The sequence below is a fragment of the Dendrobium catenatum genome, unplaced genomic scaffold (genome assembly GCF_001605985.2).
Source record: "Dendrobium catenatum unplaced genomic scaffold, ASM160598v2 fragScaff_scaffold_1263, whole genome shotgun sequence".
Lineage (NCBI taxonomy): Eukaryota > Viridiplantae > Streptophyta > Magnoliopsida > Asparagales > Orchidaceae > Dendrobium > Dendrobium catenatum.
Window position 1 is genome coordinate 1,033,977 of NW_021319725.1, and position 15,273 is coordinate 1,049,249.

At 36.5% G+C, this 15,273-nt stretch overlaps 1 protein-coding gene across 1 annotated transcript in view; it reads left to right on the forward strand.

The window, feature by feature from the left end:
- The first annotated feature begins 509 nt into the window (after window positions 1-509).
- LOC110106103 (tRNase Z TRZ1) overlaps window positions 510-15,273 on the forward strand; it is a 21,355-nt gene continuing 6,591 nt past the window's right edge. The window contains exons 1-5 of the mRNA XM_020835864.2: window positions 510-1,062; window positions 5,434-5,596; window positions 5,675-5,745; window positions 5,864-5,959; window positions 6,085-6,198. Of these exons, the coding sequence (XP_020691523.1) occupies window positions 637-1,062; window positions 5,434-5,596; window positions 5,675-5,745; window positions 5,864-5,959; window positions 6,085-6,198 (870 nt within the window). The 5' untranslated portion in view covers window positions 510-636. The remainder of the gene's footprint in view (window positions 1,063-5,433; window positions 5,597-5,674; window positions 5,746-5,863; window positions 5,960-6,084; window positions 6,199-15,273) is intronic.

The window sequence follows — 15,273 nt, forward strand, 5'->3', positions numbered from 1 at the left end:
CATTAGAGTGAGCTAGATTGTATTGTCAACATACACCTAAATACATAAAGACTCAAAGAAAAAAGAAAATGCATACTCTTATTACAAGTTTTGATTGGATTTTATGCTATAATTCTTTAATTCTCTTCTTTAACTTGGCTCAATGTATGTTACACATAAAATGTTAATAGAACAAATACAAACAATATATATTATAGAGTATGATCTAATCAATTATGTTTGAATAATCAAAACAACAGGTCAGGCTCAAGGGTTTCAACAAGTGATGATTATGTGGTAATCTAAGAACAACAATCAGGTGATAGTATAAATATTGAGATCAGACGGTTGCCTAACAATGATGTTCAAATGATGGCTCAATAATAAAGCTCAAGTGAAAATTTTTAGACCTTTTGAGCTCTCTTGAATATCTCCCCCTCTAGAGAATGGAGGCTAATTGGAGCATTTGATTAGAAAAAAAGCCCTGACTAAGTTGAAAGGCACTGTATTGGGTTGGGTCGGGCCAACGCCTTAAGCCCGTTAGCCGTCCCGCGGTCGTTATCCTCTAATCCGCGCGCCCTTCCGACTTTCTTGCAGTTTCTGCACCAAACCCTAAACCTTGATTCCAAATGTGCTTGTGGCTTACCCAGCTCAGATATGCAGATTCTATCGAGTATCTCCTTCCCTTCCACCCCTTCCCCTTCTCTCCTCTCCTCATCCAATCTCTCTTCCGACCTTCCATTCTCATTTCCTTTCTGCGCGCCGCGAACTCCCGCCTCTGATTTTGTGTCGTACTCCTCCGGAAGAGTACACAGTTGCTCAGCGGTGGGTCCGAAGAGGTCAGGGTTCATGTCTGTGATCGAGCGGGCGATGGACGAGGAGGAGTACCGGCGAGCGAGGGCGGAAGTGCAGAAGAAGGGCGTCGATGTGGAGGGATATTTCTTCGAAGGGATATCTGTGGGAGGTCATGAGACTTGTGTGGTGGTGCCCAGCCTCAATGCAGCCTTCGACATAGGCCGATGCCCAGCCAGGGCTGTTAGTCAAGACTTCCTGTTCATTACCCATGCTCATCTCGATCACATTGTAAGCTTTCTTGCTTCCTTCCTACATCACCCTCTCCCGCAAGCTCATTCTGAAGTTTCATGTTGCGAGTAGCCGCGTTACTTGCATATAATTTTCCTTCCTTTCTACCTGTCCTTTATTCTCTTGAATCCATCCTTGTGCTTGCTTTAGTTATTGGCTTCAAGGAACTTGTAGGCATATGCGGAGCTGGATTGTTTTTTTTTTTTGTTTTGTTTTGTTTTTTTTAATTTTTAAATGAGGCACAAATTGACAATTTCAAAATTATCCTCAATCTTTTATATTCCGGCTTATGATCGATAGCTGTGCTTTTAATTTTTTTTTTAGTAAAGATTTAATATAAAAAGATAAAATATATATTGATAACAAACTTATATTTAAGAGAGTCACTTAGAATTTTTCCCATGTATTTTTAAGTGTCAAAACTTATTTTTAAAGTAAATAAAAAATTTCACATCTGTTAACAATTATTTCAAATCAAGTAAATTAATTCTCAAGTTTTGACCCCATTCAATAATTTGATTCAACATTAGACAAAAATATAATATTATGAGTTAATGGCTCCTTGTTTTTACATTTATTTTATTGAATATTTTTTTTGAATAAATATCTTTTGACTTAATTAGTAATAAACATGTATGTACATTTAGAGGCCTAGTAAAAATTCTGTAGAAAGCTTGATCAAATTTTTTAGGTGTGTAACTTTCAAATATTCACATTTGTAAAACTTATCATTAACTACTACCATTCATAATAATATCATTCAATTTTGTACTTCTTATTTTGTAGCCACTTTACCATTAGTTTTAAACATTTATCAGCAATTCTTAAAGAAAACTTTTTATTAACGAAAATACTTAAGGTTTATAAATAGTAGTTACTTTAGTTATTTTTCTCTTCTTCTTAAGTTTTTTGCTTAAGCAACATGAAAAGCACCAAACATTAGTTTTAAACATTGTTAGAAGTTCTAAATGGAAACATTGAACAAAGGTGAGAGAGAGGATAGTGCTTTTGCAAATTGAAAAAAAAAAGGGGAGATCGGAAAAGGCTAATCCGAAAGAGAACATAAGGTGGTGTGTGTGTGGGGGGGTAGCGGGGGGCTGTGTGTGTGTGTATGTGCGGGGAGGTGAGGTGTGTTCACAATGGGGGAGAGGGATAAGGTGGTGAATCAAATAGAACAACAAAGTTGAAAACTACAAAATCGCGCATGAGTTCCTAATCGATGCAAATTTTGATTTTCTACATAACCTATAGCAATTGGATTATTTATAAAAAAAATTTGTATACTCTCTAATATTATTGGGCTGGGCTAGTGGGGTGGCACGGGTCCACAGTGCCCCCAATGTAGCTCTGCTGACGCTTGTAAGTCACAATAATTTCTTAATGAAGCTGAAGTTTCACATAAAGGCTAGGATTTTCTTCCAAATTAATTAATTTTGAAAATATTGGAAGCAAAATATATTATTGTAACATTGTGGTTGAAGTAATAAAATGAAGTTAATTGTTACTCTACGAGGGAAATACCAACTCAAATTCTTGTTATCTTAATAAACACAAAATTCAAAGCAGATGATTTTATGATTATATTTATATATGTATATATATATATATATTAATCTTTCATTCTTGGATAAGAACAAGCTCAAGATTTATTGTACTTTTTTTATTGATTAGCTCCTCTCCTAGTCCAATCCAATTTATTGTTTGATTTCCACTTCCACGTTTTGTAAGAGAGATCATGGGTTAAATATTCCCATGTGTGTGAAGTGGCTCATTGTTAATTTAATAATAAGAGTAACAGTGATTGATTATGGGCTATTTATGTTAGTATTATGCTTGATTTGTTGACCATTGTCGACTGAATTTTCTCATCTTATTGTTTATATGTTTTTATTTGTTGAGTTAATATGAGGTAGAGATGAGAATGACAAGATGACCTAGCCAAGCAGCTTGCTCGAGGAGCTAGTTAGAAAGCTTCATATTATTATTATTTTTTTTCACATAGTGGGGTTTGTTTTGTAATTGATATTCTTATGTAACTATTTGGTGGTTAACTTATTTTGGATTGCGTATGCATATGTGTTTTGTAATAGACACCGAGTAATCTTATGTTGAGTTTGCTTATGTTTGGATTTCTTATTACACTCTAGAGTGTATTTAATGGTACCTTATTGATCTATTCGGCTGAATCATTCCCAAGGTGTTTATTGAAACAAAGTATAGAGTGTTTTCCTTTGTGAATGGACAATGTTTTTTCTCCCTATCACTCTAGGGCTTGGGCGAGCTGCATTGAGCCTTGGTTCGTGACATAGGTATTGAGAGTTGCACGATTATCATCTACTAGAATGTTTTCTCCATCATATTATGTGGGAAGATAAGCTTGAGCAATAAAAGCTGTCAGTTGTATACAAAAAAACCATTTGCATCACGTAAAATACTTTTAATTAGAAAATTTTTAATCTTAGGATGGGAAAAAATGCAGTTACAATTGGGCATATCTAGAAATTCGTTAGGATTAAAAGTAAGTTGAGGACAATTTATATTAGCTTTGATGATGAAGTTTGTGTGTTGAACTCATTGTCATCCCTTTTTGAGAGCTAGAGTAGAATTACAATTGCAGCTTTTAATTAAAATGGTCTTATGAAGTTGAAGCTCAATAATTTTCATGACTTAAACCCAAACGAAGACACTCAAAGATAAGAGTTAGGGGCAAAGGATTTTTTTTTTCATTGGCTATTGGGAAGTAAAGGAATTACAAAAAAAAAAAAAAAAAAGGGTATACTTCAGCAAGATCCAGCTCTCAAAGAATGAATTAACGCAACAGTCAGAGAATGATTGGGCTTATGAAAAAAATGTCCATAAAGGAAAACTAAAAAAACAGACAATAAAACTAAAAAGAGTAAATTGTGAATGTTTTACGAAAGATATTCAGGATGTTGTAGTCCTCACTATTGATATTTCCATGAGTTCTTAGATTCTAGAATCAAGCATATCTTTTTATATTTTTTATATAAAAAGATTTTAACTAATTATTTATAGCAAATTATGGGAAATCTATTTTGCTGGTAATGACCCCATATCGTTATGGGAATTGATGTTTTCAAATCAAAACCACTAATGGGATTTCTATGGAAATTTCACAAGGTAAGACAAATTTCAAGCTTGAAGAGGAATCTGATATCTATTAGATGGCTTGATGAAGCAAATTGTTCTTTGACCTTTGGACTATCACGTGAAAGGTAATTAAGGATGTTATTTCAATGACATGTGATAACAAATATGACATTATATGCAACTTTGAATACTAGAATAGTCAGTGCAATAGTAGGCTGAAACATTATTTATATACATGACATTCCAAGACTAGGATATGTCAAGTGTAATTGGGATGAAATTTCTACATTTAAAAGGGAATCCTTCAAATTTGAATTATTTGGATTCTATTTTTGTGTGGGTTGTGTTCTTGGAAAGTATAAGAAAAGCTTGTTGTAAAAGTTATGTGGCTAGGATTAAATAATGGGGGGGAGAGTATGATGGCAAAGAGTTTAGGGAAAGTTGTATTGAAATTTGTATTTTGACGACTCTAAAGTTAATGGGAGATTGTCGTGATACAAATATGTGAAAATATTCCCACATTGAAAATGAAATTTAGAGTTATGCTTTTAATATAATAGCAATAGCTCTTACTCATTAGCTTGTTGATGGGTGTTCAATTTGATCTATTGTTATCTTTATACTTTTACAATGTAGAGGTTCTTCTTAAAAATGAGTATGCAGTAAAAGTTAAGTGCCTGAGATTAAATAACAGAGGAGAGTATGATAGAAAAGAGTTTAGGGGCTTTGCAGCTTGTGTGGCATTTGTATGCAGAGAACTCTAAAGTAAATGAGAGATTTCTAAGTTACAAATAAGAATAAAATATTCTTGCATTGAAAATAAAATTTAGAGTTGTGTTCTTAATATGCTAGCAATCGCCTTTACTCATTAGCTTAAATTTTAGAGCTGATGGACTTCCATCTTGTAGAGTATTGCGCTCATCAATTTAAGCCCCATTGTTAAACCCTGCTAACAGATAGAGTGTAGAGCAGAAGTTCAAAGGTAAAATCAACAACCTCCAGATTTAACCATATGGTGGCGATGCAGTTTTTGATATTTTAAACTCTGGAAATCAACGATGGATTCTAAAATCACATGTGTAGATGTTTTGGCCTTATTATCATGGTGGGAGCTGCGGCGTGCCTTTTTTAATCATGTTGAATGATCTGAATCAAGGAAGACCACTTGCTTTTGCAATTATTGCATTTAGTATTTGTGGAGTTCCTCTACTGGCCTAAGTAGAAACTATAAAGTATTAATAATTGCACAGCTAATTGTAGGGGGGGCTGCCAATGTACGTTGCAACTCGAAGCCTGTACAGTCTGAAGCCACCAACAGTTTTCATACCTCCTTGTCTTAAGGAGAATGTAGAAAAGCTATTTGAGATTCATAGGGCTATGAGTCACGATGAGTTAAAGCTGAATTTAGTTGCATTGGATGTGGGTATGACATTGTCTCTCCTTTTAACTTTTTATTTCAATGGTTTGTTTGAATAACCTCTTTTTTTTCCCTCTATTTTAGGGGAGACCTATGAGATGAGGAATGATGTTGTTGTTAGGCCATTCCGAACCAGCCATGTTATTCCAAGCCAGGTGTTAGATCTGATTTTTTAACTGCGTTCTTTCTTCAACAAATGCTCTTGGCCTGGCTCTGTAGGTATTGAGCGTATAAGTTCTTGATCTTTAGCTACATTTTCTTTATTTGATCCAGGGATATGTTATTTACTCAATGAGAAGAAAGCTTAAGAAGCAATATACTCATCTGAAAGGCACTCAAATCAAGAAACTAAAGCTTTCTGGTGTTGAGGCCCGTATCCAGTATTCCCTATAAAAGTTGACTATTTTCATGTTTTTTGTCTTGTAATTTCACAATTTTTCTGAATGTCCCTGATACATGTTCTTTATGTTGACCGAAAACTTTCTTTTTGTCAGATTACAGATACAATTTTATCTCCTGAAGTTGCTTTCACTGGAGACACAACATCTGATTTTATAAGCGAGCCTCGAAATTCTGATGCTCTGAGAGCAAAAGTTCTTATTACTGAGGTATGCTCTCTGATTCTTATGGGCAACTAATTGATTATTTTAGGGTTTAATCTAAGATGCATGGATACACTTGAAAATCATGGGTCAACTCCTGACATTATGTCAAACAAGACAAATTCCTGATATGACACCTGCAGTTTTCATGTATGGGAAACGAGTAAAAATTTTTGGAAGTAAAAAAGAACTTTGACATTCGCGTAGGTCAGGACAAATCCCCATTGGATGTAGATGAATGGCAGTTTTAATATTTGTATTTCATTTTTTTTAGGGATTAACTTCTCACGTTCCTCTTTTGAAGTTATAAGAGTAATATCGTCTATACTCCTCATTGACAATTTTCCATCTTTTTTTTTTTTGGAGATCATTAAGAGTCTCACGTTAATATTTTTAGAAATTTGTATCATAGGATTTGCTAATGATTTATGAGTTCTGGCATTATCAAGCAGTACGGTTTTGCTAATGAATTGTCATAGTTATATAATTTGATTTATGAATGAAACTATTTCAATTTATACATTCACGCATACTTGCTTGCTTCCGTACTTGCGTTTTGGCTTGTGTGCTTGCTTCAGATTAGATTAAAATAGCTCCAATTGACCTCTTAAGTCTTTGGATTACACTAAAATATGGGATTCTGGTCAAAATTTATTATGGCTTTCGTTGATGTTCAGCTGAATTGGCAGGACAAAAGACGTTGTTATTTGTAACTTTGAGGTTTATATCATATGCAATCCATCTGCAACAACCCTACTTCCGTGATACAAGTGCCTTCAGAATTAAAGCCTCTCTTTTATCTAAGATATTTGTGGAGGGGGATAGGAGAACAAACCCCGAATACACTGTTGATTTTATAAGCACTTAATTTGTCTCACAAATAATTAGATTTCATTCGTCATCAATCAAGATAATATATCATGGGGCCTTATTTAGAGAGACTAGGTTGTTCAATCTAGATTTGTTCGGTGGATGATACCCGACTTTGCTAGTAAATCTATTTGGTGAGTTGAGAATCTATTAGTGAAAATGTAGAGTGGAGAGGAGGAGAGTAAGATGGTAGAATCTCCACTATCGCAATCTGAAAATACTATAAGTATGATTCAAGAGGCCCAAAAGATCCATATAAAGTCTAACGAGAAAAGTCTAAAAGGTCCCAAATTGTTTCTTATCACCATTTATTTATAAGGTTTTGAAGGCTATAGAAAATGCTATATAGAGAGAAGTAAAAAGACAAGCTACACATAAAATACCTCGTATCATGCTATATGCTAATATAAGATGCGTGTCACCTCCTGATTAGTTGCAAGAGGGCGAAGTCAATGTCTAGTGAATTATTTATTGTTGAGCAAGCTCAAGAGAGGCGAATAGGTATAGGGCGAGTCTGCTGGCGAATCTCGAGAGGAGATGAATTTTGTAAAACCCGAAAACGACGATCATAGGGCACATTTCGATGCATCGCGACGAGATTTAAATGAATTTTTCAAAATCCTTGGAATTTGACGAAAATAATTTTATAAAATTCTATGCAAAATTCTGAGCGATTTGATATATAAAACATATATCTAATTTTGCTTAATTTAAAAATTAAAATTAATAGAATTCTCATAATAACTAGATTACCCCTAGTGTTTATTCAAGCATGGATTGTTTAAGTGAGGGCTAAATAGTCATTTAGCCAACTAAAGGGAATTAAAGAGACCGAATACATTCGGTCCCTCATTCATCCGTTCGGCCGAACCGAAGGAAATGAAGGGAGGTGGAAGGGAGACGCACAGGCAAGGGACGGACATCGGCTTTTGTGGTGGGTTCCGGCAAGGTTCTTGGAAGGAAATTGTAGGGGAAAGCCTAAGGAGCACTAAGGTATATTTTTAAACCTAGAAATCTCTATATTTTCCTTGGATTTTTGAGATAAAGAATTTAGGGTTTGACAAAAACTCCTCTTTTCTTTAGGAAATGTATAGGGAATGATTAGGAGATAATTTTATGCATGGAATGAGACTTTTTCTTCAAAATGTGGAGTTAGAAAAATTAGGGCTTTTTCATATTGATAGATTTTTAAGAAATTTCTTGAGAAGTATTGTTTCAAAGGATCATAGGGAGTTTTCTAATGCTATAGATTAGGGTTTTTCCACAAAATGCAATTTTTGTAATTTTAATTTATTTTAAATCCGAAAATAAAAATTATTTTAAATAATTTTAGGTTAGGGTAAATGGTTAATTTGGATGAAATATGTAATTAGACTAAAATATGAATTTTTTTAATATATATTTGCTTTATGTGATCAATTAGAGAGAGGGAGAGAGAAGGAGAGAGAGAACTTAGGATAGTTTAAAAAGAGAAGGAAAACTTTAATTTAGATTTATTATGAAGAAATTTTGAAGGAGAAATTAATGTTTATAGATGATAATCGTGGACCTTGAAGGAAAGTGTTTGAGCGGAGTAATCAAATTCTTTAAATCGAGATAAGTACTCATGGTTCTTTATTACAGTGATAAATTTTGTTTCTCTCAAGTTATATGATTTGAAAGATCAAGCATGTTTATAAAATCTTTATGGTCAATTTAAATTATGATTCTGTTACTCTTGTCCAATGATTGATCGCGCAATTTATATGTTATATTTTATGGCATTATCATATAAAGTTCATATGCAATAGAAATGAGATGAAATAATTATGATATGATTGTTATATTGAGTGAATGTATGTGCATGCTGAATTGATGGAGCTCACCCCCTTATGGTAGTAGTTGGAGATGTTGTACTCGTGCACGTTAAAATGGTAAAGGATATGAAAAAGAAAATGGTAAAGGATTACCTTTATGGTACTAGATGATGGCTCCTGTGACGGTTGTAATATAAATGAAATGAGAAAGTTATAAATATTGATATGAATATAAAAAATATGGTTTTATGATATATGATATGTTTAATAACATATTTTTAAGAAAGCAATTTATAATATTTTGAAGTGGCATCTAGCATATTACTCATTTTGCCTTGAATTACTATAGTTTAGAGTCATGTTTTACTTACGGAGCTTTGGCTTACTGTTAGTTAATATTTTTCAGGTGTAATTATTTTAAATCAAAATGAGTAAAAGGGGTGAAAATGTATACCGTAGGAGAGGAGCGCCTGAAAAAAGGTAATTTTATGAATCTTAATGAGGTTATGTTTATGTGTTTTAAATTTTAATGTTTTAGTGGCTTTTTCAAATATTATGGAGATAGATTTAGAGATTTTATAGTTTAGTTTACCGTTTGACCTCCGTTCCCGCCTCTCCTATACGAGTTCACTGGGCCGGGTCATGACAGATTTGTGGCTCATGAATCTTCTTATCAAGTCGAGGATCGGCCTATAGAGCTCGAGGTCGCCTTGTCATGAAAGGCGAGTAGAGATGTTTGTGGGAATGAAGAGTCCCTAAGTTTGTGGTGATTGTCGAATGTAGTGTGAAGTCCCTAAGGAGGATTTGATTGAGATGAGTGGTGATTAGTGGTTTAAGTGAGCCGTGCCGACTTTAGCTCGACTTGTTAACGAGCTGACAAGTCGAGCTTATCCAGCATGAGTTCGAGCTCGAGCCTATACTCGAGCTTGTATGTTAAACGAGCTCGAGCTCAGTCTTGCTCGGCTCAAAAGCCTATTGAGTCACTCAATTAACTTAAAATATATCTAAAAATTAATTTAAATAAGCATTACATAATAGATTTTAATTTTGTGAATTGATCCTATATTAAATAAATAAATAAATAAATAAAATAAATATTTAATTTAAAACCAAGAAATCAAGCTCAACAATCGAGTCAAGCTCGATCTTTTCAAATGAGCTCGAGTCTATAATTTTTTTAACTAGTTGAGGTAGAGCTCAGCAAGAACCAAACAAGCTTAGCTTGATTAGGCATATACCCGACTCGACACAACTCGTTTACACCCCTAGTGGCAATTTTCTTGTTGGGTGAGGAACTTTGTGGTCTCCTAGCGTAGGACGAGCTCCTTGGCAGATGTGCGCGAGTGATGCTTCTCGTTCTCCTTAGGCGAGTTCCTCCATTGGTCTCCAGTGAGTCTTTTAAGGGATCTGCTCTTGAGAGGAAGTACCAGTCATGACCCTATCGCTACCTATGAAAACACCTGAGAAGATGATTGTGGGTATACAAAGGTTACGATGACCAAGCCAAATATTTAAAAGTAAATTCAATTCTAACAGATGTTTAAATTTAAATATATTTTATAAAAAGCTTGAAAACGAGTTCTTTTCATTTATGTTATGACCTAATGTGAGTTGTGATCACCTATTGTCATTTGGGCTTTTATGGATGATTGGGTTTGCTTAATGATGTGAAACAAAATGCGATGGAGGAGTTACTTTAAGAAATTAAAGAGATCAATTGTAACTTAATAACCCAAAATAAAATTATCATTTATAATAAAAGAGTGATCCTTAGAACTCTTAGTTTTTAACTCGTTTAGGCAACGAAGAGTGACATCGATTAACCAAACAATTTAAGAAAACACCAAGAATAATTGTATGCTACGACAGTAAACAAGAATCCATGATTTAATAAAGAGTGCTTTCACCTTTGGAGCCCATACGCTCAAATAGTTTAGGCTTTAGCGGAAGAAGAGTCTCTACATTAGAATCGAGGTCGCTCCGAGGAAGAAGGAACCTAGGATCGTCGTTCTTGAATAGGTGGCCGGAGTAGTGGAGGATGATTGTCGTCCAATGATGATTCGATGTCCCTTTGACCTTTACTCGTCGATCACGTCAACTACGGCGTACTGGATACGGTCGATGTAGTCTAGAAACATTCTGAATGGTGGTCGGAGGCCTGCTGTACAGCAATCACAGCAATATTCCTGTTGTGGTCTCACTGTGCAGCAGCTAGGATTGTCTGATCCGCCACTATGAAAGCCTGGACAGCAGTTTGGTCCTTAAGGAGGTCTGGACGGCAGCATATAATGCCTATACAAATCTTGGACAGCTGTTATCGGGTGCTGGCAGTGTTTGGACAGCAATTCTAGGTCTCCAATGGTGCAGGACAGCAGGCTTTAATTTCCAAATCTGAAGTTTACTTCAGATTCCAAATAAAACTGCAGCTTTAGTTTCCATTTCAGATTTGAAATTTGAAATAAGAGAAAGAGAGGGAGGGGAATTAAAGAGGCATTTAAGTAGTAATTAAGTGGAGATTGGAGAGAGAAAAGAGGAGGAGGTGGCCGGCCCCATGAGGAGTTGAGAGAGCCATCAGATTAATGACGTGGCCTCTCCTGAGAAAATCAGGGAATGATTAAATCTGACATTTAATTATCAGGTTTGCTATCACAGGAAGATTTCCTCATTAGCTTGCCTCTAGAGATGTTGGAATTCTTCCGTTAAATGAGAAGAAATAAAATAGGCTAACTTTCATATTAGAAGGGGCTGTAGAATAGGAAAGGAATTAAGATTTTGCATTGAAGTTCAAATTTTGAAACAGGTTGTTGGTGGTCAGACGTGGAGTGGCTGTGGGAGCGGGAGGGAGGAAGGCCGGCTGCTTGGTCGCAGGGAAGGCCGCCGGTGGCTGGGCCGGCCAAGGGAGGTCGGCGGTGGAGCTTGGGTGGTGGTGGGGAATTGAGAAAAAGAAGGGGATTTCGGCTAAGTGGGGGAGAAAAGATTGGGGAGAAGAACAAAAAAAATTCAAATGACAAACCTTGAACACCAATCCATCGGTAGAACTCATAAAGAGATCTCCGACGGTCTCCTCTTCAAGAACTCACAAAGAGATCTTTAGAGGTTTCATGAACTCACAAAGAGAACAAAGAGCGAATTTTCATTTCATCAAAAAAATACTATTACATAAGAAGAGGGCCATATAAATAGGCCTCAAAATGACAAAGAACGCAAAAGACTAAAATGTCCCTTGGGCTACAATAGCGACCAAATACCCATAAGGGCAAAAACGGAAAAACATACAATAAAAATAAACTACTACATAAAATAATGAAAATATAACTCATGCTCGTGGCCATCGATCTCCGGCATCGAAAATGCTGACGATGTCCTCATCATTCTCCCCGGGTGGGAGAAAAACTCGACCCCGTCGAGTAGATATCTATGGAGCCCTCGTACAACTCTAGGAGATCTAGGTCTAGGCTCTGTAGCTCGTCCCTGTCAATCCAGGTGTCCTCTATCTCCGGTGTCCCTTTCCAATGAGCTCGGTATCGTCGGCGCCCACTTTCCTTTGTGGAAATGACCTCATCATCTAGTATTGCTTCGATCTTCTCCGCTATGGGTGAGTAAGGTAAATTGGGGAGTGGAGCTAGGTTGGGGGATCTCACCAGGTGGGGTCACACCAGGCTAATTTAAGGAGTGGATTTTGGGGTTAAGATTCGGGTCCTTCAAAGGCTAATAGGTCTTCTATATTAAATGTAGGATTCATGTTAAAGCCTCAAGAGAGGTCCAGTACGTAGGCATTACTATTAACCTTTGAGATTATCTTAAATGGTCCGGTGCCTCGAGCATGCAACTTCTCATACCATCACAAAGTCTCCAACTTTGAATTCTTTGAACCATCTTTTGTTATCAGCAATAATTTTAAAATTGGTGTTACTTTGTTCAATCTTCCTTTTAATTTCATTGAGTAACTCCTGAAGGTTACATGCAGATGCAAATGCAAGAGATCGAGTGTGCAAGAAGATTGACAAGACTCATGAGCTTACAAAAGTTTAAAACAACAGACAAATTAGGAAGACAACAGACCACAACACTCACAAAACATACTAACTCACACGAACATGATGCTAGAACAGGTGGACGAGTCACAAAAGAGGTCAAAAGTGTTCGGTCTAAGGGAACTGGTGTAGGAGGAGTAATGAAGACGTTCTTAGCTACCAGGGTACTTCTATGGGAAGTCTCAGTTAAAGTCGTAGGTAGTCTCCTAGTGGGGGTAGTGTAATTGACCAGATTAATCCAACTAGGACAGAGATGGTCCTCCTCAAGGTAGGGTGAGGCTATAACGGGCAAAAAGTAGGAATCAGGAATAAAATAGGATGATTGGTCCTGACTCACATCCATAAGGGGATAACTCAAAAAACATCATTTAATAGCTATGTTTGCTGTTTTCCTAATGCTCCGTCCAGAAAAATCATGAACATCTTTACTTTCTTGCATTATATATTCATGTGTCTTGTGACTGCTTTTGAATCCATTTCATTCTCGTAACGTGCGAATAGGACAATTATATCTTATTATAAGACTGCCTGTCGCCACCTATTCCAGCAGCTTTAGTGGCATGCCTTTAGTGACTTAATCGTTAGTTAGGGGTATCTTCACCCCTTAGTGGATATCCCTATAACAACCTAGCGATCGTCAATGTTCAAGAGTGCTTCTGAATTTCCTGCTGTGTTGAGTGCCTTTTCTGGAGCATTTCAGTGTTTTTAGGTGTGACCAACCTAGAATACTTCCTAAACACCTAGATAATCTTGTATCAAGTTTTTGTTATGTGACATTTGCTGTCCTTATCTAGTCGCACGTATCTAGTGATATGTAGAGTATTTTTTAGTGTTTAGATGCTGTCCTTAACTTTTCAACCTTATCCTAACTGCTAGATTATCTAAACACCCTGTTGTGCTTTCGACTGCCCCTATTTTCCTGTGCCCCTATGGCAATAATAATATGTTTCCTCCTCTTAGATAATTGTCCCAACACCCAATCTTCTTAAGGTAATCATACTTAGCGCTTCCAATGGACCCGATAAGGGGACTCCAAAAAGGAGTTTACGAATGACATCTTTAACCTAGTAGGAAAATTATACTATAGAATTTAGTGGAAAAGCCCTAGCTGACTATCCCCACTCTGGGTCTACACTGCCCCGACTCGCTCGCTATCACCCAGCATGAGCCGTGAGGTCTCTCTCGTACCTCTTCACTCTGAGACTACATATCGTCTTGCCTCCCTTTGATGTTCTTGATTGTGTGTACTCTTTAGGAAATGGGTTCGACAATTTAGGAGCGACTATTATTGATCGCATGAATCCCTAATTTCTCGCCAGTTTAGCAGTTGGCTAGGTCACACCTGCCAGCGGTAATGCTCATCCAATTTTGAGATGAGGTTGGAAGATCATAAGAGTTCTACGTGGCGAATACCCTACCTCCGATTGGAAAAACATGAGGACGAAAAGACTTGGATTAAAATACCATTTCCGCTACTTGTGGACCTTGCTTTAGTAACCATCGGGTTGACATCTTGCCCACCCTGTTAGGTCCTCACCTAAAACTTAAAGGCCGACCCTCTTTATTGCTTTTCGATAGTCAAACTCTCTATGCTCCCTCTAATTACTTTGTGGACCCACTTCTACCACCCATTCAACCTTAGACTCCCTATTCCTGACCCTGCAGGTATGATTGGAATTAAAGGAATACATTTAAGAAGAAAAGCTCCCTAACCTAAGACTGAGTGCATCCATTTCGTGGATGCTAGTGATGTCACTAATGACGAAGAATTCTTTGAGGATGAACAGAAGTGATTGAGTCAGACCTTCAGAATGACTTTAAACCCCGAGCTAGGAAAGTTAGAACCTGTAAACATCGACACTTAACTACTCCGATCCTAGTCTCCTTCGAGGATAAGCCTTTGGACAAAGTATGCCTGGATGATAGTAATGTGACATCGAAAGGAGCTAATCGGACGTCGAACACTTTGAATTGAATTGGAAGATCCTGATTTAGTTGTAACACCTACTGAGATGACTCCGGATAATTTTGATAAATTTCTTGATTAATTTTAGGTAATTCTGATGGTTGACTTAGATAATCTTGAGTTGGAAGTAAGTCATCAATACGAATTTATCACAGGAGTTAAGTGAAAAGGAACCCATGGATATTTAGGGTTGCAACCAAACCTGAGTCTCTTTCGGAAGACTGTACTTTGATCTGGAAAGTTTTAAGCCTGATTTGAACAACGAGCCCCCACTTATTTCATTAGAGTCTAACTTGGAGCTACTTTTTTAGATGTATATGAGCAAAGTGTGTCTTTCCCGATTTGACTTACCTCACTGCTCCCTACCAACTTTAATATTCAAAGCGTAGCCCTATACCGTCTGACGAATCTTTGA